The following is a 24991-nucleotide window of genomic DNA, read 5'->3' on the forward strand; positions in this document are numbered from 1 at the left end:
TCAGCCGGGGAAAATAGCAACCACATCCAGCAGTTTGGAGCAGGCGGAGGTTACACACAAGCAACCCCAATTCCCATGATAATACCTAAATAATTTCACATCCTTCTTTTTGATTTCATTCCCTAATATTCCTTTTCCCTCACTGGCTTACGCTGGAATCCGGAAGTCAGTTCTGTCCCTGGGTGTGGCAACAGATATTCATAACCAATGCCTAAGCAACCACTCACATTTATGTATTTTAATAAAGTTGTGGCCAAAATTATGCCAAGAGCCTTAAACAAAAATTATGTGTGAATTGTGAATTATTTAGGGGTAGCTTGGGGGACCTTGACACGCAACTCCTGGAATCTTGTACTGCTGTGGAGACTGGAGAATCAAGGAATCATACAATTGTGGAGTTGGAAGGGACCCTGGCGATCATCTAGTCCAGCCCCCTGCAATGCAGGAGGAGGTGTGTAAAATCTTGTTTCGCCTGGAGAAGAGAAGACTGAGAGCTGATATGATATCTGAAGGGCCGTCTCATGGGAGATGGAGCATAGAGCAAGCTTGTTTTCTGCTGCTCCAGAGAGTAGGATTGAGATAGATGGATACACATTTTGCAGATTAATGCAGATACAGGACAGAATGGACTTACGCCCAAGTTGATACAGGTGGAAACTTTGTCCCCGACTTCGTCCAGACCTGTTAACTGGCACCGTTTAGCAACAGCGTCTGCCAGCATTTCTGCCCAAAAGAAAACATTTGCACAGCACACCTTTGCCCCGGACCTCACTGGCTGCTTCCAGAGGCTCAGAGGGCACAAACTGGTAAGCCAAAGAACTCCAGACCTTCCTAATATTCCACGGCTCCATTTCCATTCTTGATATTCACTTGGGAGGCTGTGTACATCATTCAGGATGAATCAGATTCTCCTCCTTGGGGCCTCTATGTTGCTCTTCTGCTCTCCTGGTGAGTGTGTGTGTGTGTGTGTGTGAGAGAGAGAGAGAGAGAGAGAGGGAGGGAGGGAGGGAGGGAGCAGAGGTCTACAGAGAAAATAAGCAGAGGTATGCATGAGTTTCCAAGTGCTTTGTGAGCCTTTTTCCCTTGAAGGTGCAGAACTGGAAAAAAGTTCTGATTCTGTACCTACGTATGTATTATATATTCTGACCTACACCTCTGGAAAAAGTGACCAGCTTTGCTCTTAGAGCAGCCATTTCAAGGATAAAAAATTGTGGGGATGCTAAGGGAAGCAAACTCTCGTCTGACAGGATGTCTCATCATAATAATTACCTAAACTGTGCGACAGATTTCATTCTGCTTTATGTGTTTTTCTCTTTCATAATGGCTGTTCGCCAAACAAACACATACTCTTTGTATTTGTATGCATTGTATGTCCCGTAAACGGAACGGATGGGGTTCAGTGCATGAACAAATTCATTCCATGGAGAGACTCCTGCTCACAGAACAGGTTTTCCCCTTCCTCTCCTCTCCCTGTGCCGCTGGCTCTCATCTGCCTTGGGGTGTCCTCCAAGCATCCAGGGCAGACCTGGGACTATGTGGCAGCAGGTGCCACGGAGGGCAAGGAAAGGCAAGCCTTGTTGTGTGAGTCAAAGTCCACTCCACTTGTGTGCAGCACTGTATCTGCAACTGGCACTTCCATTTTGGTGACCCAGAAATACCAGCTTCAGGCAGAAGGTAGTGCTTGTTTCTTAAGCATCCCTGGTTACAAGAATCCATCCTTAAGGTTCCCAAAGGGTGGGGAACCATGAAGCATCCCAATTTTCAAAGAGGGAGGAGGGCAGACGGTTCCTTAGCTCACGGCGCTCAGAGCCACACGCGGCTGCTCCCAGATTATCCCCGTCCACCCCTTCTCCTGTTTTTCACCCTCGCTCCCGCACGAGAAAGGACCATCTCCAAGCCCTCACTTTCGACAACTTCTTTTCAACCTCAGCCCAAGGCCTCGTGTGTAAGCTCTGTCATTCCGGAAATGGCAAGGCCTGCTATTCGACAGAAGAAACGTGCAAGACTCGCTTCGGAAAGTGTTTCACGTACACCAGCTACCTTGGTAAGACCAGGCGATGGGCCGCAGCTCAGCGGTAAAGTGCCCTGTTCCCAGCATCTCCAGACAGGGGTGGGAACGGACTCAGCCAGGAATCCCAGAGGGTCCCTGCTAGTCAGGGTAAGCGGCCCTGAAGCGGATAGGCCCACAGTCTGACTCTGCCTAAGGCAGCTTCTTAACGCTGTGGATTCAAACCAGAAGCTGCTGTAACCCAGTCAGATTGTTGGGTGATGATGGTTTACAAATAATAAAGGGCCTGGACGCGGGTGGCACTGTGGTCTAAACCACCGAGCCTCTTGGGATTGCCGATCAGGTCAATGGTTCGAATCCCCACGACAGGGTGAGCTCCTGTTGCTGTCCTAGCTCCTGCCAACCAAGCAGTTTGAAAGCACACCAGTGCAAGTAGATAAATAGGTACCGCTGCAGTGGGAAGGTAAATGGCATTTCCGTGCGCTATGGTTTCTGTCACGGTGTTCCGTTATGCCAGTAGCGGTTTAGTCATGCTGGCCACATGACCCAGAACCTGTCTGTGGACAAACGCCAGCTCCCTTGGCCTGAAAGCGAGATGAGTGCTGCAACCCTATAGTCTCCTTTGACTGGACTTAACAGTCCAGAGGTCCTTTACCTTACAAGTAGTAGCATTATTATTATTATTATTTCAGTGGTACCTCCACTTACATTCCCCTCTACTTACGTATCCTGTGGGATACGTACACAGCAAACCCGGAAGTATTTTTCCGGGTTTCCCTGCGTGCGCATGCGCAAAAGTGCTCTATGCGCCGTGCGCATGGGCAGAAGCGGCACCTCTGGTTGTGAGTTCCTTGGGATGTGACTGGAGCTCCGGAACGGATCCCGTTCGTAACTGGAGGTACCACTGTATTATTATTATTATTATTATTATTATTATTATTATTATTATTATTATTATTAGTCTGGGTGTATCCATAAAAAGAAAAGGAAATGGAAGGTGGCCTTCCGGATTATGTCATCCTGGTTCATGGAATTGTATGTTAGCTGACCATGACGTCACTCGTTTTTCTCCTTGGTCATATTATTGTCTTTCCCTTCACAGACGATGAGCTCTATTTCATGAGTTATGGCTGTGTGAGTGATGAATATTGGGAATACTGCAACATAGTTCAAAAGGATGGAAAGTACACACACATTGATTCTTGCTGTGACACCGACAAGTGTAATGGGAAAGCTCTACCTCTGCCTCGTGGCGGAAATTAAACTGTGGAAAGGATTGCCAATGGCTGCAGTTGTCTTTACTCCACCCACCCCGCTGTGTGTCTCCTGGAAAAAACGGGATTCTTCGCTCTTACGTACCCAATGCCATCGTCTGACACACATTGCTACCTTTGGTCTACAGAATACCATTCTCCTTCCCACACATACATAAAGGTAAAGGTAAAGGTACCCCTGCCCGTACCGGGCCAGTCTTGACAGACTCTGGGGTTGTGCGCTCATCTCACTCTATAGGCCGGGAGCCAGCGCTGTCCGCAGACACTTCCGGGTCACGTGGCCAGCGTGACAAAGCTGCTCTGGCGAGCCAGAGCCGCACACGGAAACGCCGTTTACCTTCCCGCTAGTAAGCGGTCCCTATTTATCTACTTGCACCCGGGGGTGCTTTCGAACTGCTAGGTTGGCAGGCGCTGGGACCGAGCAACGGGAGCGCACCCCGCCGCGGGGATTCGAACCGCCGACCATGCGATCAGCAAGTCCTAGGCGCTGAGGTTTAACCCACAGCGCCACCCGCGTCCCCACACATACATACCATCATATATATATTTATCACTATTATATATTTTGGAAAGCAGTTTGTCAATCTGTCCGTCTGCTGCCTATAGGTTCAGCCACCTCTAGAGATATTGTTATCAAACTTGGCGTGAGGGTTCCTGAGGTGAGGGGTGGTGTTTGCAATAGCTGTTTGGATGCCGGCCGCCATTTTGAATCAAGATGGCGGAGGCTAGTACGCCTCTGCTTTTAAGAAAGCTTAACCAAATTTTGCAGCGTGACTCCAGAGATCAAGGAGGAGGTCTACGTTTTGGACACAGTCAGATGCTATTTTGAGTCAAGGTGGTGGACTGGGCTGTTCAGAAATTTTGCATGGTGGTTCCTGAGACCAAGGAGCAGGTTCCGTGTTATAACCACCAATTTCAAAACTGCACTGGTTTGGGGGTTTCTTAGAATTCCTGAGCAACGCCTGTTAAGAGGCAGCTGTCCCTGTCTTCTTTGGCATGTAGGCAATGTGTTACGAACACGGGTTGAATTATCACTCTTTTTATTTACCTGGCGCCACCAGTCTACAATGTGCTTTCCAGAGCGCAAAACCCGCTCTGCCCCTAAGGAGCTCACAATTTTAAAAATCTGATGAAGGGGAAACAAAACAGGGTGTGGAGGAGAGGGGGGCAGGGGTGAATAAGGAAGCCATGTCGTGCGGTCTGCGTTGCACCTACTTAGGCTTAATGAACACACAGAGCAAGGCATGCAGGCCTTTCTGCTTGGGTTTACTTTCATCATCAGTTTGAACAAAGCAGAGAAGAGTTCACGGGTACAGCCTAAATCACCTGATTTTGGATTTTCAAAAGCTGCTTGGTAGGTGGATGATGCATGGAGAAATTACAAGATCTCCCTAGGCCACAGCCCCTCTCCCCAGGACACACACACTCCACCACCTCTCTCTATATGTTGGGATTACATATCTCACCAGCTGCGAAGAGCAGCTACAGTGTTGACATCATGTGATGTCTCTGAGCGTGAAACAGGAAGTCTCTGCCAGTTCTCATGTAACCGGAGAGTTACTTTCGCTTCTGAGCCAAAGTGTGAGTCGAGTCGGAGACTCTTGTGTTTGCTGCTCTGGAGAGCAGTCATGCTTGTAAGTCTTAATAAAGTAGTGAGTAGACTACGGACTGTCTCTTTCTTCTGTGATGGGATGCCAGAAGATTAGTGTGCTCCTCTCAGGACGGAGGGGTCTCTCTGGACTGAGGGATGATTCCAGCCAGAGAGTGACCACCGGAGAGAAGCCCCAATGTCTTGGGAAGTTGGCACCCTTCCCGGGGGCGTTTTTCCAATAAGTGGTAGCAGAGGATGGTTGATGTCAGTTTCTGTTTCTCACTGTGCAGCTGCTGCAAGTCACAGGACTGTGCTTACATTCCACAGACAGTCCAGGCTATTGGCAGTCTCACGGGAGACTAGAGACGGATGTGATGTTACTGGTTTCCTGTTTCCTTTGTTCCTTTGTTCAGTTGCTCTCTGCTTCCATAGAGAAGCACTGCTGCACAGTGAGAAACAGAAACTAAGACTATCTTCCCTTTGGGCAAGCAAGAGTGTGAGGACACATTCCAGTCAGCAGAGGGTGTGGAGGGGTGTGTGAGTGTGCCCATAAACGATCCTACTGTACAAAGGAGGGGAGGAATTGCATCCGTTGCTCCTCCCACTTTTGCCTCTGGCCCCGCCCACCACTGCCATGTGGCCCCCAGAAGGGAATATGGTGCCCAGTCTGGAAAAAAGTTTTCCCAACCCTGATACACAGAGTAGGCAAGGCCTAACATTCCTGTGACCCAACAAGCCAAACACAACCCACCAGCTATGCTTGTCAAAGCTCCCCAGGTAGAGTAGAGGGAAGAGGAGACTGGTGGACTGGTGGACCATTGCTGGTGGTCCTCTGGTGGACCATTGCTGATGGCAGGCAGGTTGCATTGGGCTTGGAGGGTCCACAAGTTAACCAAGCCTACAGGAGAGGCAGTGAACGAGGTGGGAAGATTTGAAATCCGCACATGCGAGGGAAATTTTGGCACATGGGCACACGCCGCAGGCTCGAAGGAGGTCGAGGTGATGCAGAGGGTCTGTTAGTGGGAAGAACATCACTGCTACTCCTCGATCTTAGTGGGCCAGCCACCACCCCAGGGCCAAGCTGAGGCCAGCAAAGAACGGGAGACTGGGATTGGTCGCGGCTGCTCCATTGCACAAGTCGAAGTTGCAGCACGTGCGGTTATAGTTCATGTCAAAGACGTTGTCCCTCTGCTCAGTCTTGTTGCAGAGCTCTGCGTACTTGCCACAGCCATGTTTGGTGAAGAGCTTTATTCTACCTGGTGGGAGAGGAGGAAGAGTTGTGTGATGATGATGATGATGATGATGATGATGATGATGATTTATCATTTATACCCCACCCATCTGGCTGCGTTTCCCCGCCACTCTGGGCGGTTTCTGGCAGAATATTAATAATAATAACAATAAAGCTACAAAACATCAAACATTTAAAACTTCCCCAAACAGATGTGAAGGAAGGAAAGCTCCTTTGACGAGGCACTTTCAGCACCAAGCAGTTGATCGCTACTGGAAGGGCACCTTCAAACAGATTTGCCGTAACTGCCGATCAGCTGAGTGGCGGCTACTGCCAGCCTCCTCTGAACTTTGATTGGTAGTTGCCGGGAACCCCTTTGAAGTCCATTCAGGGGGAACTGTTTGAATCCACAGCACTTTTTCTGAAGGGGGGGGGGAAATGCTCCATTTGGAGGGAGCAGGTGGAATGCAGGAGACCTCTGCAGAAGGAAGAATGCTCTGCCAGAAGGCAACGTGCCTCCGAATTATCACAAGCAGGAGCGTGCTACTGCAATCATCTCCTACTTGTGGGGGCGGGGTCAAGAGTGGCACAAGGTTGACTATTGTGAGAATCAGATGGTTGGTTCGATGGGTCTTTGGTTTGGTCCGGCAGGTCTCGAATGATTTGGGTTTATTATTATTTTTTAAAAATCCAGAAGTGGCTCAGTTTGTACAGCATGAGTCTCTTAATCTCAGGCTCGTCTTTTGCCCACATTTGGCAAAGATTCCTGGATTGCCGGGGGGGGGGGGGTTGGATGAGATGAACTCTCGTGGTCCCTTCCAACTCTACAAGGCTATGATTTTATGAAATCCAATCCTGTGTTCCAGAGATATTTGGAGAGATCTGAGTGCTGCACCCTTTCCCTTGGGGGAGGGGGTTATTACTCACCACTGCACAACTGATATATCCCAGCACTGCCTTGACCAGAAGTTTTGGACTACAACTCCCATGAGCCCCAGCCAGCATAAGGCTGACCTGGACCGTTCCAGGTTGTGGAAGGAGGATGGGAGGCTGGGATTAGCTGGGGTGACTGTGTTGCAGGGGGTTGGATTAGATAGAATCTAACCACAATTCTATGTATTGTATGCTCAAACACCAGAGGAATCTCTCTTTCCCAGTCTCACCTGTATACACTTTGGTTGTTTCGCAGTACTGGCCCTCATCGGCTTTGCAGGGGTCATCGGAAGCGAAGCAGAGGTCACCGACTTTGAATTTACAAACTTTGCACACCAGACCTTGTGCTGAAAAAAGAAGAGATAGATGTGCTGTTGTTTCGGTTTTAGGGGAGGAAACCGCAGGAAGCTCATAAATCTTCGCTGCAAAAGGGTGCCTGTTTGCTCTGTGTTGATAACACAGCTGTGATTATAGCGAGGTATATTTAAAAAAGCAGCCACAACGAACTCTTAAAATGCACTGGGTGATATTTTAACACCGTTCATATTCAGGGCAGATCCGTTAAAATCCATGCACCTAAGTAATTCACGTTCATTCGTTTAGGTGGGTCTGCTCTTGAGTATGATGTAGCTGGATAACCCTCATACTTTTTCCTACCCCTGCAATTCATTCCTTAATCTTTGAGTGGGACTTTGAACCTTGTTCACCCTCCTAGCAGAAAAGGACAGCTACATATTCCTGCATTGCAGGGGGTTGGACTAGAATCAGCGGTTCTCCACCTGTGGGTCCCCAGATGTTTTGGGACTACAACTCCCATCATCCCTGAGCTCTGGCCTTGCTAGCTAGGGGTGATGGGAGTTGTAGTTCAACAACATCTGGGGACCCACAGGTTGAGAACAGGTTGGACTAGATGATCCTCAAGGTCCTTTCTAACTCTACAATTCTATGATCTCTATGAGCTTAAGGAAGGTTCGGAGTAATGCCTATGTAGCTTTGAGCAACTTGGAAAGTTGGGTGGGTTATAAATCTTGTAAACAAACAACTTCATTTACAGTCTGCAGTCTGTTTTAGTATCTCTTTGTGTTCTGTTTATATCTTTTGATTAAAATAAAAGTTACCTGAAATTAAAAAATCAATACAAAATATTTAAAAAAACTAAACACAAAGTTGATTTTCTAAATATTTCTATTATTTTCTGTTAACCTAAGACAAGTCAAAGGCAAAATGCTAAGAACTCAACATAAATAAAAAAGTTAAACGCTGAGACTGGCCCCTCCCTAAACAATAAGAATAATAAAGTTTGAAAAGAGAGAGATAGACCAGGACGTCCCAAAAGAATAGTCACACGTTTGTGAGAGAGTTTAATTAACACCACTGAGAATGCTCTAGGATAGCACACGAATCATTGCTGGGATTAACACACATGGTAGAAATAACAGCAAGCTGGAACTGGGACAAGAACACTCTGGTGAGTGGCATTTTGCTAATTTGCTCAAGTGACTCTCGCCAGCTTTGAAGCAGGTCCTGTGGAAACATTGTGCTCTCTTTCCCAACAGAAGATTAATTAAAAGCAGCAGCAACCGCCCCCTTCATAGTGTGAGAGGCACTATGCTTCAAAATGCCAGTGGCTGGGAATCGCAAGTGAGGTGTGTGCTGTTGCTTGCAAGACTTTCCACGGTCATCTGGTTGGAGGTCGTGAGAGAAGGATGCTAGGCTAGATGGGCTTTGGGCCTTATCCAGTTCTTCTGTTCCTAAAGCAGAAGGCTTCATTTCCCTGCCCAGCTTGGAGCGTGGATGCATCCCGTCACAGTTACATGTACCAGAAACCTGTCAAACATTCACGTCATGCAGTGAGACGTGAAATAGGGAACCAAGAGGCAAGTACGCCCAATCCACAAAAAGTCCTCATCTATCAATCAGTAGCACACCTATAGTAATCCACCCTGGGTCAATTCCTTGTAGGTACAGTGGTACCTCGGGTTAAGAACTTAATTCGTTCTGGAGGTCCGTTCTTAACCTGGAACTGTTCTTAACCTGAGGTGCCACTTCAGCTAATGGGGCCTCCTGCTGCTGCTGCGCCACCAGCATGCAATTTCTGTTCTCATCCTGAGGTAAAGTTCTTAACCTGAGGTATTATTTCTGGGTTAGTGGAGTTGTAACCTGAAGTGTCTGCAACCTGAAGCGTCTGTAACCCGAGGTACCACTGTATTATGTTCTGGAGAAAGGGGGTTCCCTCTAGCTGTTGTTGGGCTAGAACTCCCATAATCCATGGACATTGACCATGCTGGAGCCGATATAAATTTTAGGTCCGACAACAACTAGAGGGCACCACATTGACCACTCGTGAAAATACATAAAATGGAGTTGAGGAGACCAGATCCGTGACCAGTTCCTGATACGGGTAATTTCACTCACTGAACTGCAATATTTTGAAACAAAATAAAAAAATTCCTTCCAGTAGCACCTTAGAGACCAACTAAGTTTGTTATTAATATGAGCAATAACAAATTTAGTTGGTCTCTAAGGTGCTACCGGAAGGAATTTTTTAATTTTGTTTCGACTACGGCAGACCAACATGGCTACCTACCTGTAACCTGCAATATTTTGATTACTGAAAAGAGAGGTAATCTTGGGTTTTCAAAAAAAAAGTCTGATGTGCAGAACTGTGTCTAAACATCCTCCTCTCCTGCCCTTTATTCCACAATATTGTAGATCTTTTGTCAAATGGTTAAGATAACCTTTTAAAATTACAAGTCAATTGAAAAAAAGTGGATCCATGTTATCATAGGCACTGCCCAATAGGGACTGCATCATTTCTGTGCAGGGGTGGAAGGGGCTAAATAGACTGTTTTAGGCAGATTATTCCGTGCTGAAGTGTTATTACAACTAGTATCTTCTTTCATTCTAAATACAGTGGTACCTCGGGTTACATACGCTTCAGGTTACAGACTCCGCTAACCCAGAAATAGTACCTCGGGTTAAAAACTTTACCTCAGGATGAGAACAGAAATTGCATGGCAGCAGCAGGAGGCCCTATTAGCTAAAGTGGTGCTTCAGGTTAAGAACAGTTTCAGGTTAAGAAAGGACCTCCAGAACGAATTAAGTTCTTAACCCGAGGTACCACTGTACCCAGCTCAATAGTTCTTTGATCGCATCCATGTAATACACTGAAAGCACTTTTAAAGTGGCTTCCTCCAAAGGATCCTGTAAACCACAGTTTACCCCTCACAGAACACAATCCCCAGCATCCTTAGCAAACCACGGTTTCCAGGGACATGTGGGGAAATTTGAGTGTCTTTAACGTATGGTATACAAGCAGTTTTATGGTATGTTTTATGCAAGCAGTTTGGAACAGGGGTGGGGGAACTTTTTCAGTCCTTCTGGGAAAAGTTTTTGAGGACCATAGTGGGCAGTTTGAGGTGTGGCTGCAGCCATAGTTTGGAGATGCCAGGAATTTAGATTGGCTTTCATGCTCCTCATCTTCCTTTCTCCTCCAGACTGGGCTTCCTTCTTTTACAGAGGGCAAGGCACTCGTGAGACACCTTTTTATAAGACTCTGTTTTTCAGTGGCTGAGTCATTCACCCCTCCCTAGCACAATTACCAGCACTACCCTTTCCTAAATGAATGATGCACCTGTGGTTAAATGGATTGTTTTCTGAGTTCTTCAAAGCTCCAAAGCAATGAAGATTCCACACCCAAACAGATTTCTCCAGCAGGCAGCACTGAATATTATGGTTAGTGCATTTATTTTCCATTATGGAATATGGCAGATGATGGGGTTAATGTTGAGATGAAGGGCGATAACTGGTGTACCTGGAGCTGAAATGTGAACGCTGTGAAAATCCTAGCTCCTACATTGTGGGCTGGATGTGCTGAGCTGAGAAATAGATGGAAAGATGGCAGAAAGGGGTGAGGAGTAATGGAAGGTGTGGAGATGTAAGCATCTTGGAGAGATTTCCGAGATTGTTAGTGGTGCCTGGATATGTTGAGGAGGAGTGACGCCTTAGGCACACCTGTACGGAGTCCTGTTCCTCTCCCAAGAAGCCCAGGCAGTCCTTTAAAAATGCAGTGGTTCCATGAGACATTTCACAAAGGTGTTAAAATCAGGGAAGGGGGAGGTTGTCTCTGGAACATTGCTTGATTTATTAAAAGTAACTACAGTGGTACCTCGGGTTACAGACGCTTCAGGTTACAGACTCCGCCAACCCAGAAATAGTACCTCAGGTTAAGAACTTTACCTCAGGATGAGAACAGAAATCGCGTGGCGGCAGCGGGAGGCCCCATTAGCTAAAGTGGTACCTCAGGTTAATAACAGTTTCAGGTTAAGAACGGACCTCCGGAACGAATTAAGTTCGTAACCAGAGGTACCACTGTATATGTCACTTCGCATAAAATATAATGGCCTTCTACAGCTCTCTCTCTATGTGCGTGCGCTCATGTATATAGATATATACACACACAATAAATAACAAAACACTATTAAAAGCAATGCAGAATAATCATTAAGATGATTGCCTTATCAAAAGTTAATCATGAACATATCTCCTGCCTTGCTAAGCAGACATATGCGGTCCAAGGAGTAGTAGTAACAGTTTTTGTTTCCTTGCTGGCTTGCTTGACTCAAGAGAGCCTCCACTAGACCTGCTGTAAACAGAAAACGATAAACCTCCAGCAACACTCACAAGGGGGCGAGAAAGTATCCTTATTCAAAATTTCAAACTTAACATGAACACAAGTTAATGCCTGGCTCACCTTTCCATTCACAATCCTTTAGATTCACGTTGTTTTTTTTAAGGGAGGCAGCCAGTGTTAGTCTTAGACACATTGAAATTAATGGACATAACTAACTTATATCTAATCGAGGGTCTCCTCTGAATATGATTTGGTTGGATCCACCCCTATGTACTCCCACTAGTAAAAGGTGAATCGGTTGATTTCAGTTTCTGTCAGCACTTCATCTTTCCAATTCGATTCAGCTAAACACATTTCCACTTTAGCACTTTTTAAGCGTCCTCACAAAAACATTCCCGCAGGTCACTCCCGCTAATACAATGTCTTTGTCTGTGTTATTTGCACAAATAGACGCATGTTGTGCACACATTACCCTAATGCACACATTGTTGTATGCATTACTTGCTTGGAGGTCTGCATTGCAAAATTCACACGGGTGAGTTGTTTCGGAAGGTGCAAATTAAGTAGTTTTGCATTTAAATGCTCTCTGAGATGACCTTCTCTCCTTTCCCTAACCCCTGCACACACTATAACTGGCAGAACATGTGCTGCTGAACCACCAACACCACATGGGCCAGAATGGCAAACCTGAGCCAGCTACAGACAGATTATTCTCTCCAGGTGAACTCCTGGAGTGTAGACGAAATGAGGGAGATAAAATGCCACCCATTCTCCCTCTTTTCTTAAAACTTAATTGACTACAGTGGTCCCTCGGGTTACATACGCTTCAGATTACAGGCTCCGCTAACCCAGAAATAGTGCTTCAGGTTAAGAACTTTGCTTCAGGATGAGAACAGAAATCGTGCTCCGGCGGTGCGGCAGCAGCAGGAGGCCCCATTGGCTAAAGTGGGGCTTCAGGTTAAGAACAGTTTCAGGTTAAGTACAGACCTCCGGAACGAATTAAGTACTTAACCTGAGGTACCACTGTAGTCTGACATCTATCTATCTATCATCTGTCGATCTATCATCTGTCTATCATCTATCTATCTATCTATATCTATCTATCTATCTATCTATCTATCTATCTATCTATCTATCTATCTATCATCTATCTATCTATCATCTTCATCTCCCTCTCTATCTTTTGTTTTACACAATCCCTTTCTGTTCACTATTATTCGCACAAATGTTTCCAGGAAACAAACACACACACACACACACACACACACACACACACACACACACACACTGCCCTCCTTTCTTGTAAAAGCTGGCACTTACCAACTGAGCAGAAGATCAGAACGGAAAAGCCCAGGAGAAGGTACTTGTTCATCTTGATAAATGTCACAAGAGGGAAAGAGAGAGGAGGAGATGATGATGATGGAGAGGCGGCGAGGAATGTGCCTATGGAAATGGCGAGGAGCCTAAGAGGAGAAAAGCGCCCAGCTCAGCTCTTCTGCAACAAGGACTCTTTCAAGTAGGGCTTCAGAGAAGAGAGGCGTTCTAGAATGAAGCCTTTATTCCCGTTGAGGTTTCGGGGAGCATCCAATGGAAGTGGGAGGGGAGGAGAGACACACCTTTGGGAGAAGTAGAGGAAGGTGGGTGGTTACATGGAAATAAAATGCAGGTGCGACTGACAGCAAATTTCCATGATTGGGAGACACGAATGATGAGTCCACACCCACAGCAAATCCCTACACTACATTTTACAATCCCTGCTATTCTATGAGCCATGGCTTATTCATAGGAAAGGAGTGGAAAGGAGTCTAGTATCTGGGCTGGTGCAGGAATTGACAACAACAACAACAACAACAACAACAATAATATTTTATTTATATCCCGCCCTCCCCAGCCGAAGCCGGGCTCAGAGCAGCTAACAACAGTAAAATAATACAGCATTCTAAAACCAATTCATTATAAAAGCAGTTCAAATCAAATCGATGGCAACCGTTGGGCTAGAGTTCTGTGAGGATTACAGAAGGAGGGGGTCAGACTGTGCCTTGGCCAAAGGCCTGGTGGAACAGCTCTGTCTTGCAGGCCCTGCGGAAAGATGTCAAGTCCCGAAGGGCCCTAGTCTCTTGTGACAGAGAGTTCCACCAGATCGGAGCCACAGCCGAAAAAGCTCTGGCTCTGGTTAAGGCCAGCCTAACCTCCCTGTGGCCCATGACCTCCAAGATGTTTTTGTTTGAGGGCCGTAAGGTCCTCCGTGGGACATACCAGGAGAGGCGGTCCTGTAGCTATGAGGGTCCTAGACTGCATGGGGCTTTAAAGGTTAAAACCAGCACCTTAAACCTGATCCTGTACTCCACCTGTAAGACGAGACCTGATGGAGCAGACCAAAGTCCCATCTAGTCCAACATTCTGTTCTCATGGTGGTCAACCAGATGCCACCAGAGCCAGTGTGGTATAGTGGTTAAGAGCGGTAGACTTGTAATCTGGTGAACCGGGTTCGCGTCTCCGCTCCTCCACATGCAGCTGCTGGGTGACCTTGGGCCAGTCACACTTCTCTGAAGTCTCTCAGCCCCACAGAGTGTTTGTTGTGGGGGAGGAAGGGAAAGGAGAATGTTAGCCGCTTTGAGACTCCTTTGGGTAGTGATAAAGCGGGATATCAAATCCAAACTCCTCCTCCTCCTCCTCCTCCGGAGAACCCACAAGAAGGGTCTGAGTGCAGTAGCATCCTCACCAGTTGGGATTCCCAAAAAGTGTCATTCAGAGACTTATAGCCTCCAACTATGGAGGTGGGACATAGTCACTGCAACCAGCAGCTATGGACAGACTAGAAAGCAAGGACGCACTGTGGTTTTCCACCTTGTGTTTGCACACCAGGCATCAAAGATCTGCGTAGGTAACCATCTGCCATGGGTACAAAGCCCCTCCTCTTGTATCCTGACCCCACCGCCACCATCACAACCTGCTTGTTCAACCACGTCATGCTTGGGCTTAGACAATGTCAGACTTCAGGGAATCCGATCCCCATGGCAGGCTGCCAGTAATGGAAAGACAAGAAGCTCTTACCAAGGTCTTTTATTCAATATTCACAGAGAGAAATGTAGAAATGCCGTCTCTTGGATAATGGTGTTGCTCTGAGTAATCTCCTCACACACACCCCTTCTCTTCTTGGGTGTCCACAGTCCCACCTCCCTTACGGTGTCTGCTTAGGGACAATCTGTCAGTCACTCAAGTTTATTGCTTATAGCCAAAGGCTGCTGCAATGTATACAATGTCATTCCATAAAATATATACTAGTTTGATACAAAAACTTAAAACATTCACATTGTCAAACTAGTTTGATACAAAAACTTAAAACATTCACATTGTCAAAACATGACCTAATCTGCACAATGCTATAGAAACTCCTTAATATACAAATTGAAACATTAGACAATAAAATTTATAAGCTAAAATCACTGCGGGGCCACTAATATATTAAAAGTAATGTTAAATAATACAATAGACAATTATGTACAAAGTTTAGTGAGAAAGATACAGCTAGGTGTTGATGGGGTCAAATAGCTTAGGGACAGGGCTGGATTTAGGTTTGATGAGGCCCTAAGCTACTGAAGGTAATGGGGCCCTCTATATGTCCAGCTGTCCTTTGTCGACAACAAATTGTCGCTGGTTTTTTTGGGTTGAATATATGCTATATGGTAATTTATGGACCTAATAGGTTTCTAAAGCCATGTGCACATAACAAAATACAGTGGTACCTCGGGTTACAAACACTTCAGGTTACAGACTCTGCTAACCCAGAAGTAGTACCTCGGGTTAATAACTTTGCTTCAGGATGAGAACAGAAATCGTGCTCCGGTGGCGTGGCGGCAGCAGGAGGCCCCATTAGCTAAAGTGGTACCTCAGGTTCAGAATGGTTTCAGGTTAGGAACGGACTTCCGGAACGAATTAAGTTCGTAACCAGAGGTACCACTGTAACCAGTCCATGCAAAATGTAGGGACCCTGTATATAGAAATGAGCAAACCAGTGATATTTTAGGGACCAGGGTAGCAAGCGGGGCCCATTACTTACATCATAGGAGCCTACGCAACACAAAACACTTATGCTGTGTGTAGGTTTTATTTTATTTTTTTTATCTTATATTTTGGAAATGTACATCCAGTTTTTTCCTTTATTTTATTTTTTTGAGGGGCCTCCAAGAGAGTGGGGCCCTAAGCTATAACTTGTTTAGTTTATACGTAAATCCAGCACTGCTTAGGGACAATTGCCTCTGGGCTCTCTGCTCTCCTACTTTTATCGCTCGCCATGTTCTGGGAGAAGGGGGGGCCTGGAATGCTCTCTAATGATACTGTGTCAGCCAGCTATTCCTGCTCTGCTTCTCCCATTACTTCCCAGCTTTGCCTCTCTTCTGTCTCTGAGCTGTGACCCTCTGCAAACCACTGTTGTAAATCTATACTGTCCTCCTCTTCTCGGGAAGGTTCAGGAGAAGGGAGAGACGGTCTCCACCATTCCTTCTTAGTCCAGTCCTTGACAGACAATGATGAGAAGGAAGAGGAGCAGATGCCACTTCTTGCTTGCTCATTGGCCCTCTGCCTGGCAAGCCAGCCAATAGGAGCAATGATGAGGAAGCAGCCGGCGATAATTGTGGCAGAGTGGGACCAGAGACTGGGTCTGGTCCAGAAGCCCTAAAAAAACCTGGAGTCAGTACTAACCAGGGAAGGGGGATAAGCTCAATTCAGTTCACATTTAAAGGCACATCTAGCTCATTCCCGTTTTCTGAACCACACCCACCTTTAAAAATTCACACCTCGCCTGGATTTTGCAATGTGGTTCCGCAAGCGCTAATCCGCGCTGTGTCTCAGGACGTAGAGGATAACGTCTGTTACCTCCTTTGGCCTGTGTTTTTACCGGAGAATAATAACAGTTGATCTCCTGTGGAAGGGTGTCGCTCGAAACGCGATAATATAATAATAATTTATTATTTATACCCCGCCCATCTGGCTGGGCTTCCCCAGCTACTCTGGTTGGCTTCCAACAAAATATTAAAATACAGTAATGCATCAAACATTAACAGCTTCCCTAAACAGGGCTGCCTTCAGATGTCCTCTAAAAGTCTGGTAGTAGTTGTTTTCTTTGACATCTGGTGGGAGGGCGTTCCACAGGGCGGGTGTCACTACCGAGAAGGCCCTCTGCCTGGTTCCCTGTAACTTGGCTTCTCACAGTGAGGGAACCGCCTGAAGGCCCTCAGTGCTGAACCTCAGTGTCCGGGCAGAACGATGGGGGTGGAGACGCGATGGGATGGTGGTATCTTACGCCACATTTCCTCAGGCCTTTTTTTCCTTGGTAGCATTGAAAGAAGAAGAAAAAGAGTTTGGATTTGATATCCCGCTTTATCACTACCCGAAGGAGTCTCAAAGCGGCTAACATTCTCCTTTCCTTTCCTCCCCGACAACAAACACTCTGTGAGGTGAGTGGGGCTGAGAGACTACAAAGAAGTGTGACTAGCCCAAGGTCACCCAGCAGCTGCATGTGGAGGAGCAGGGAAGCGAACCCGGTTCACCAGATTACGAGTCCACTGCTCTTAACCATTACACCACACTGGTTTAACTGTGCACCTGTGGGGCTTTCCATAGTTCTCTCCCCCCCCCCAGCTGTCTTTTCTGGGGAGCTGTAGTCAAACGACACATGGAGGGCACATTGTTGTCTAGCTACCGCTCTTCAAAGAGATGCCTCTTGTCACTCCGTGAGTATGAATGCACTGCACAAACCCTGGGCTGTATCAGGGTACTTGGGGTAGACCTATTGAAATGGACTGAATCTGGCCCATTCATTTCATTGGGTCTACTATGGATGCGGGTGGTGCTGTGGGTTAAACCACAGAGCCTAGGACTTGCCGATCAGAAGGTTGGCGGTTCGAATCCCCATGACGGGGTGAGCTCCCGTTGCTCGGTCCCTGCTCCTGCCAACCTAGCAGTTCGAAAGCACATCAAGCGCAAGTAGATAAATAGGTACCGCTCCAGCGGGAAGGTAAACGGCGTTTCTGTGCGCTGTTCTGGTTCGCCAGAAGCGGCTTAGTCATGCTGGCCACATGACCGGGAAACTGTATGCCGGCTCCCTCGGCCAGTAAGGAGAGATGAGCGCTGCAACCCTAGAGTCAGTCACAACTGGACCCAATGGTCAGGGGTCCCTTTACCTTTTTACTATGAGGAAAACAGATGAAGATCACCTCCAAAGCACTAGGTCCCTTTTTTAGCCAGCCCTTTCACACAGTTAGGGAGGTTTGCTGTGAATCATTTAGCCTGCTAATGCATGATAAACTAAGTTTTCCTAGCTTATCTTTAACCTCGAGAGCAACACCCTGCCAAGTGAAAGAGGGAGACGCCCGACAGATTTTATTTGCATTTTCTTTTTTCGGGTTGAATAATTTATCTCCTCCTTCTTTATGGAATCTGTATCTGTCCCTCCATCCCAAAAATCCCCCTTTCCCAGAGCTCAGGGTGGCAAGCAGATACACAATTTGAAACAGGGCAAAACGAGAAACGTTATTCATTTGTTCGTTCATTATACGTCTAAGATCGGTTACAGTTAAAAACATCCGGAAATCAATTGCAGTTTAAAACATACTGGTACTTCCACTCACTGGCCAGGAACAGGATTCTTTAGCTAGTAAGTGCTAAAGAATGGGAAATGGTAACTAAACAGTGAGTAAATGGTGACTTCATCCACACCGGGAGCTGACAGTGGTCCAGCTTCCGTTATTAGTGCTAGCATTAATTAAATTTGTATACCATCTTACATCTTAGTATTTTTATACGCTCCTTTTTATTGTTGTGGTTTCATTTCTCTCTTCTCTGTTCTTTGATTTTTAAAAAAACTTTTTCTTGCTTTTCTACCTTGTGAAATTTGCAAATGAAATTTATTATCATTATCATTGTTTATTTATTAAACTTGTACAAACACACACACACACACCGTTTAGCCGTAGATCTCTGGGCAGTTCACAACATAAAAAACACACAAAATAAAACACAAAAGACGGAATGAAAAGAAGAACAAAAACCAAAATAATCCCCTCTCCCACAACACATTTTAAAACGGTTGTGTTAATCAAAATTATTCATAATTATTCATAAATTCATAATTCATAAATAAAATAATAATAAAATAAATTTATTATCATTATTAATAGGAAGTGATTTGCATGGAATCCCTGATGAACTGAGCAGGTATCAGTCTGTGCACATCAGCTGGCATCACGAGCTGGAATGTGCCTTTCCTTACCTTGGATGGAGAATGGGTACAAAGGCATGCAGAGACAAGAAGCACATCTCTTACTGTTCCCACAGGCACACCTGCCACTGACATGTGGCTCCTGAAAGGTTGACCCCAAGGGACTGCAGCTCCCAGGCTGCAAAAGATTTCCCGCTTCCAAGAGCTGGTGTGGTTTACTGGTTTAGAATCATAGAATTGTAGATTTCGAAGGGACCCCAAGGATCATCTAGTCCAACCCCCTGCAATGCAGGAATCTCAAGTAAACCACCCATGACAGATGGCCATCCAGCCTCTGCTTAAAAGCCTCCAGTCCCGAGAGAATCTCTTCCACCGCTGAACAGCTCTTACCTTCAGAAAGTTATTCCTGATATTTCATCGGAATCTCCTTTTCTTGTAACTTGAAGCCATTGGTTCAAGTTCCTACCCTCCAGAGCAGGAGAAAGCAAGCTTGTTGACTCTTCCGTGTGACAGCTCTGGAGATATGGCTATCATATCTCCCTCTCAGTCTCCTCTTTTCCAGGCTAAACATAGCCAGCTCCTTCAACCACTCCACATAAGGCTTGGTTTCCAGACCCTTGATCATCTCGGTCGCCCTCCTCTGCACATATTCCAGTTTGTCAACATCCTTCTTAAATTGTGGTGCCCAGAACTGGACACAGTATTCCAGGTGTGGTCTGTCCAAGGCAGAATAGAGTGGTGGTACTACTACAGTGGTACCTTGGGTTACAGACGCTTCAGGTTACAGACTCTGCTAACCCGGAAGTAGTACCTTGGGCTAAGAACTTTGCTTCAGGATGAGAATAGAAATCATGTGGCAGCGGCACGACAGCAGCAGGAGGCCCCATTAGCTAAAGTGGTACCTCAGGTTAAGAACAGTTTCAGGTTAAGAACGGACCTCCAGAATGAATTGAGTTCTTAACCCGAGGTACCACTGTACTTCCCTTGACCTGGACTCTGCACTTCAGTTGATGTAGCTTAGAGCAGCATTAGCTTTTCTTTTGCTACTGCATCACACTTTTGACTCATGTTAAGCTTGTGGTCCACTATCCAACGTCCCTTTTCACATATACTGCCAGTAAGCAGGGTGTCCCCCATCCTATATTTGTGTATCTGGTTCTTCCTGCCTAAGTGTATAACCTTACATTAGCCCCTATTGAAATTCATTTTGTTAGCTTGCTCCCAGTTCTCCAATCTGTCAAGTCCATTTTGAATCCTGATTCTGTCTTCTGAGGCATTAGCTACCCCTCCCAGTTTGGTGTCATCTGCAGATTTGAGAAGCACCCCCTCAGTTCCTTCATCCAAGGCGTTTATAAAGTTGTTGAACAACAACGGCTCAGGACAGAACTCTGTGGCAACCCACTTGTTCCAGGATCAGTGGTTTGATCAGTCAACCAGCTACAATTCCACCAAACAGTTGCCTCGTCCAGCACACATTTTACTGGCTTCTGCTCTCATGGGGGACTTTGTCAAAAGCCTTCCTTAAATCAAGATACACTACATCCATGGTATTCCCCTGATCTACCATTCTTGTAACTCTATCAATAAAAGAAATGAGATTCGTCTAGCATGACTTGTTTTTGAGAAACCCTTGCTGGGTCTTAGTAATCACAGCATTCCAGTAATCACTAGAATACAACTCCCATAATCCTTGACCATTGGCTATGCTGATTGGGGCTGATGGTGGTTATGGTGGAGCGCAGGTAGATAATAATAATAATAATAATAATAATAATAATAATAATAATAATAATACTGTCAGAGTTGCTTCAAGATCCTAGCTCACAGAGGATCACGCTAGCCAACGGTCATTAAGTAAAAGTCTTTATTGAGTTACAGTTTCCATTCTCAAGCTGCTGCGTGCAACTCTACGTCTAGTAGCTAGATCGGCGAAGCTCCGTCTGAATCTCCGCCCCTTGTACACCAACTTAATATCCTAGCCCTGCTCCACCTTTTCCGCCTGACTGTTCTTCTCTGGGTCCCTCTGCCCCCCTGGGTCTCTTCCTTCCGGGATTCTTCTGACGCTGACCCCCCGGACCCTCCTGTCTCCTTGCGCCGGGCTTTAGGACCTGGCTCTCTTTCCGGGCTGCCTACTGCGCCGCCTTCCTGTGCATTTGAACTTGGCGCGCGCGCCCAACCTTCCACCTTCCGTCTAACCGTCTCTTCGCTCCCAGATGGAGGTGTGGCCACCCCTGACTCGTGCCCTCCCTCCTGTTGTGAGCTGCCAGCGCTTGCCCCCTGGCTCCCTTCCTCTTCCCTGTTCTCTGGCGGTGACGCTGGTCCCGATCTCCAACTGCTCTCCTCTGAGTCCCCTCTGGCTCTATCTTCCTGGGGTGCCCCCCTAAACTCCCCCCTTGCCTTGGCCACTGGTGCTCCTTTCTGTGAATCCTCCGATTCACTGGAAAGACTCGGAGATCTCGGGTCGTCGTCATCACTCATCTTTTCTTCTGCCTCCTCCCCTTCGCTCTCTGTTTCCTCCCTTGCCCTTGCCTCTGCTCCTGAACCCCTGACAAATAATAATATGTTATTTATACCCCGCCCATCTGGCTGGGTTTCCCCAGCAACTCTGGGTGGCTTCCAACAAAATATTAAAATACAATAGTCTGTCAAACATTAAAAGCTTCCCTAAACAGAGAAATCATCTACCACCTCACACGTGTGGTCATCTATGCTGATGCACGGAGTATTTCTCCTAACACAATGCATTTTTGCATGCCATTTTCATGAGTATATTCATTTTGATGCACATTTATATCTTAGATTCATTTTTGTAAACACTGATTGTTGGAGAACGGCATTGCAGAATTCAGATAAGTGTGGATTTCTAAGGATGGCTGCATTCTGGTTCTCGTGTTGTTTTGGAATATTAAATTATGAATTTGCTAAATTTGGCTTTAAATGCAGATTTAATTTAATTTGTCCCCAATCTCTAGTAAGGGAACCTGGAGAAGGGGCTCTGATGATCTTAAGGATTGAGCTGGAAGAAGGTGATCTTTCAGGCCACCTCGTAACATGATCCCAAACGATTTCTTTTCCTCTGCGACCAACTCCAAAATCGGGATACTGAGAAAAGACTGATACCATCGAGATCTGGTGCATATGCAAGGTGCCAGTTGTTCCTGCAGTATATTCTGGCCTGGGAAAGAAATTGGTGTGAAGACACCCACGAAATACAAGGTGTGCTCTGAATACGCCCAGAATGGAAAACGGGTTTGCCTGTTTTCCTATGTGAAATTCCTCTGAGGGAATGATGTTCCAAAGATATAGATGTGCAGGTTCCCTCTACACAGGAAGTATAATTCCTCCATCATTGAGCAGGATTTTCCATGATCTTCACCTGATAACTGAGGTCGCCTCTCCAGAAAAAGTCTCTCTTGCACACACAGGCACACCACTAAACACGCAAAGTCCCCAGTATGAGGACAGCAACTGGCAGTTATGCACAGGGCGTGGGAGATGCATGTATAAAATAAATAAAATAACTGAGAGCTGTATATCTGAGGGTTGTAGGTGTAACACCTAGTCTCTGTGAGACAGTATGTTTCTTGAGGCGGGGATGTCACTAAGGGAGGTTGTCAGGGAGGAAACACGTGCAAGTTTGGACTGGCCTTTTTTAATCGCAAGTTTGAGTGTGTTTATGCCCATACGAAATGCCAAAGGAAAACCAGCTGGATTTTCGCAAGCGGAATTACCACGAAATATTTGTGTGGAGCAGATTAAAAATGTGGTGTGGGTGTTTGGGTCTGCTATCCTGTCAGCAACCAGCCTGTATTTCCTGATAGAAGCCTGTCTGGCTGCAAATTCTGATTCTAAGAAAGGGGGGCAGCATTTTGTTTTTTACGATATGATAATCTTTATTGCCATTGTCCCATACAGAACAACGAAATTGAAAAAAATCTACGTCAGACATTCAAAACCAACAAGCCTGCTATCCCAGCCTGTTTAGCCCCCTAAAAACTCTTATACCCCATAATTAAATAATTAAAGACCACCTTACACTGTGTTTAAAACCAAAATCGCATTTGGATAGAAACTGTTTCTCAGGCGGCTAGTCCTAGTCTTAATAACCCTGCACCTTCTTCCAGAAGGCAGAAGCTGAAAGAGATCATTTCCAGGGTGTGCACTATCCTGCACTATCTCTGCAGCTTTCTTATGGCACCTGGAAGCGTAGATTTGATCTAAGGTGGGAAGAGTGCACCCAATTATTCTCTCCGCAGTCTTTACAACCTTGGACAGCATTGTTTTTCCCCTGACTGTGCAGCTCCCAAACCACACACACAGACCATAAGTTAATGCACTCTCCACATTAGAATGGTAAAATGCCATCAACAGGTCCTTTGAGAGATTATTTTTCCGGAGGATTCTCAGAAAATATAATCTCTGCTGTGCTCTCTTCCTCAGGTCTTTACTGTTTTCTCCCCAGGTTAGGTCATCTCTCAACTCCATTCCCAGAAATTATATAATGTGTGGCTGAATACTCAATTTACATTTCCTAAAGTCCACAATAATCTCTTTTGTTTTCTTTAAGTTAAGGACTAAGTTGTTTTTCCTGCACCACTCCCCCAACTGCTCAACTTCCTTTTGTGTTTTTGTTTTTTTAAAAAACTTCTTCTGCCTGTGGGTCCCCAGATGTTGTTGAACTACAACTCTCATCACCCCTAGCTAGCAAGGCCAGAGCTCAGGGATGATGGGAGTTGTAGTCCAACAACATCTGGGGACCCACAGGCTGAGAACCGCTGTGTCGGGTAAATTGTTCTGCAGAGGAAGGACCATAGCACATGATGCTCTGCAGTCCTGACATGTGACCTAAATTTGCACTGAAATGCTGAAGCGTTTTCGTAAGGGTTTTTTTTTTATGCAAATCCCTTCAGAAATGCGGAAAACTGAATTTAAGGTTGGGGAAAAAATGAGAAACAAAGGAGAGAATCTTCCACCTCCAGGAACTATGTACAGTGGTACCTCGCAAGACGAAAAGAATCCGTTCCGCGAGTCTCTTCGTCTTGCGGTTTTTTCGTCTTGCGAAGCAAGCCCATTAGCAGCTTAGCGGATTAGCGCTATTAGCGGCTTAGCAGATCAGCTGTTAAGCGGCTTAGCGGCTTAGCGGATCAGCTGATAAGCGGCTTAGCGGCTTGGGGAAAAGGGGGGGGGAGGGAAAAAACCCTGCAGGAACTCGCAAGACATTTTCGTCTTGCGAAGCAAGCCCATAGGAAATTCGTTTTGCGAAGCACCTCCAAAACGGAAAACCCTTTCGTCTAGCGGGTTTTCCGTCTTGTGAGGCATTCGTCTTGCGGGGCACCACTGTATAAGCAAAGCCTTGGATTCACACCACAACTATTTCTGCTCTTGAGGTAATTTATTTTCCATCTGATAACTTAAAGATCAGTTTCTACGTGAAGAAGCCCTGTGTAAAGGTTGCGACATCTTTGGTTTTCCCAGGAGATTATGAGGTTGACTGAAATCAGATAACATCAGGTGCTCCCATCAGACTGAAAGGTGCGGTTATTATGTGGGTTTGCGTTCAGACATCATATTCTGTGACCCCAGCTACCGCTCATTGCGATGAGCAATGAGGGGGAAATTTGAGCTTCCCAGTACTGCAGTGCCTTGTGTTATCTCACCACCACAACCTCACTCCTTAGCAGTGCCGGATTTATGTATAAGCTAAACAAACTATAGCTTTTGCTTCCCCCTCCCCCCCCCCCAAAAATTATTCATTTTATACACAAATAAAAAACACAAACAGAAAAGACAAACAATACGAACAAATTCTTGTCATATCCTTACTTTTCTGAACATTGTTAAGTGGGCTTCCCCAAGTCCCACCCATCTGATTTTCATTTTACTTCATCTTTAGCAGTTTACATATATCATACTTTCTAACCATCTCTCTTTTTTAATCACACTTAAAATAACTTCACATTTTATCACTTACAAATAATACTATTTTAAAACACCTTATCTTCTACTTCTAACCCTACAGCCTATATCCACTTTCAAAGCTATTCTAAGGTTTAAATATTAACATATTTTTTCAAATATTCCTTAAACTTCTTCCACCGTCTC

The 24991-nt window shown here is 45.9% G+C and overlaps 2 protein-coding genes across 2 annotated transcripts; one reads left to right on the plus strand and one right to left on the minus strand.

Annotated features, from left to right (window-relative positions):
* Nucleotides 1-812: 812 nt before the first annotated feature.
* Nucleotides 813-3285, plus strand: LOC144326395 (uncharacterized). Its single transcript, XM_077922969.1, has 3 exons — nt 813-948; nt 1931-2044; nt 3111-3285. The coding sequence occupies exons 1-3, from the start codon at nt 897-899 to the stop codon at nt 3269-3271; spliced, it is 327 nt and encodes a 108-aa protein (XP_077779095.1). The 5' UTR covers nt 813-896; the 3' UTR covers nt 3272-3285.
* Nucleotides 3286-4319: 1034 nt separating this feature from the next.
* Nucleotides 4320-13281, minus strand: LOC114592041 (lymphocyte antigen 6 complex locus protein G6c-like). The gene is made up of 3 exons (XM_028719869.2): nt 12991-13281; nt 7268-7384; nt 4320-6129 (listed from the first exon to the last, which is right to left on the minus strand). Exons 1-3 carry the CDS (start codon nt 13040-13042, stop codon nt 5924-5926), a joined length of 375 nt encoding a protein of 124 aa, XP_028575702.2. The 5' UTR covers nt 13043-13281; the 3' UTR covers nt 4320-5923.
* Nucleotides 13282-24991: the final 11710 nt, after the last annotated feature.

Source organism: Podarcis muralis, chromosome 2, assembly GCF_964188315.1.
Source record: "Podarcis muralis chromosome 2, rPodMur119.hap1.1, whole genome shotgun sequence".
Taxonomy (NCBI): Eukaryota; Metazoa; Chordata; class Lepidosauria; order Squamata; family Lacertidae; genus Podarcis; species Podarcis muralis.

Coding starts and splice junctions, on each gene's coding strand:
- LOC144326395 (XM_077922969.1), top strand. CDS start 897: ATGAATCAGATTCTCCTCCTTGGGGCCTCTATGTTGCTCTTCTGCTCT. Junction 949..1,930: donor GTTGCTCTTCTGCTCTCCTG/GTGAGTGTGTGT, acceptor TTTCAACCTCAG/CCCAAGGCCTCGTGTGTAAG. Junction 2,045..3,110: donor CACGTACACCAGCTACCTTG/GTAAGACCAGGC, acceptor TTCCCTTCACAG/ACGATGAGCTCTATTTCATG.
- LOC114592041 (XM_028719869.2), bottom strand. CDS start 13,042: ATGAACAAGTACCTTCTCCTGGGCTTTTCCGTTCTGATCTTCTGCTCA. Junction 7,385..12,990: donor TCTGATCTTCTGCTCAGTTG/GTAAGTGCCAGC, acceptor TTCTTTTTTCAG/CACAAGGTCTGGTGTGCAAA. Junction 6,130..7,267: donor AACAACCAAAGTGTATACAG/GTGAGACTGGGA, acceptor CTCTCCCACCAG/GTAGAATAAAGCTCTTCACC.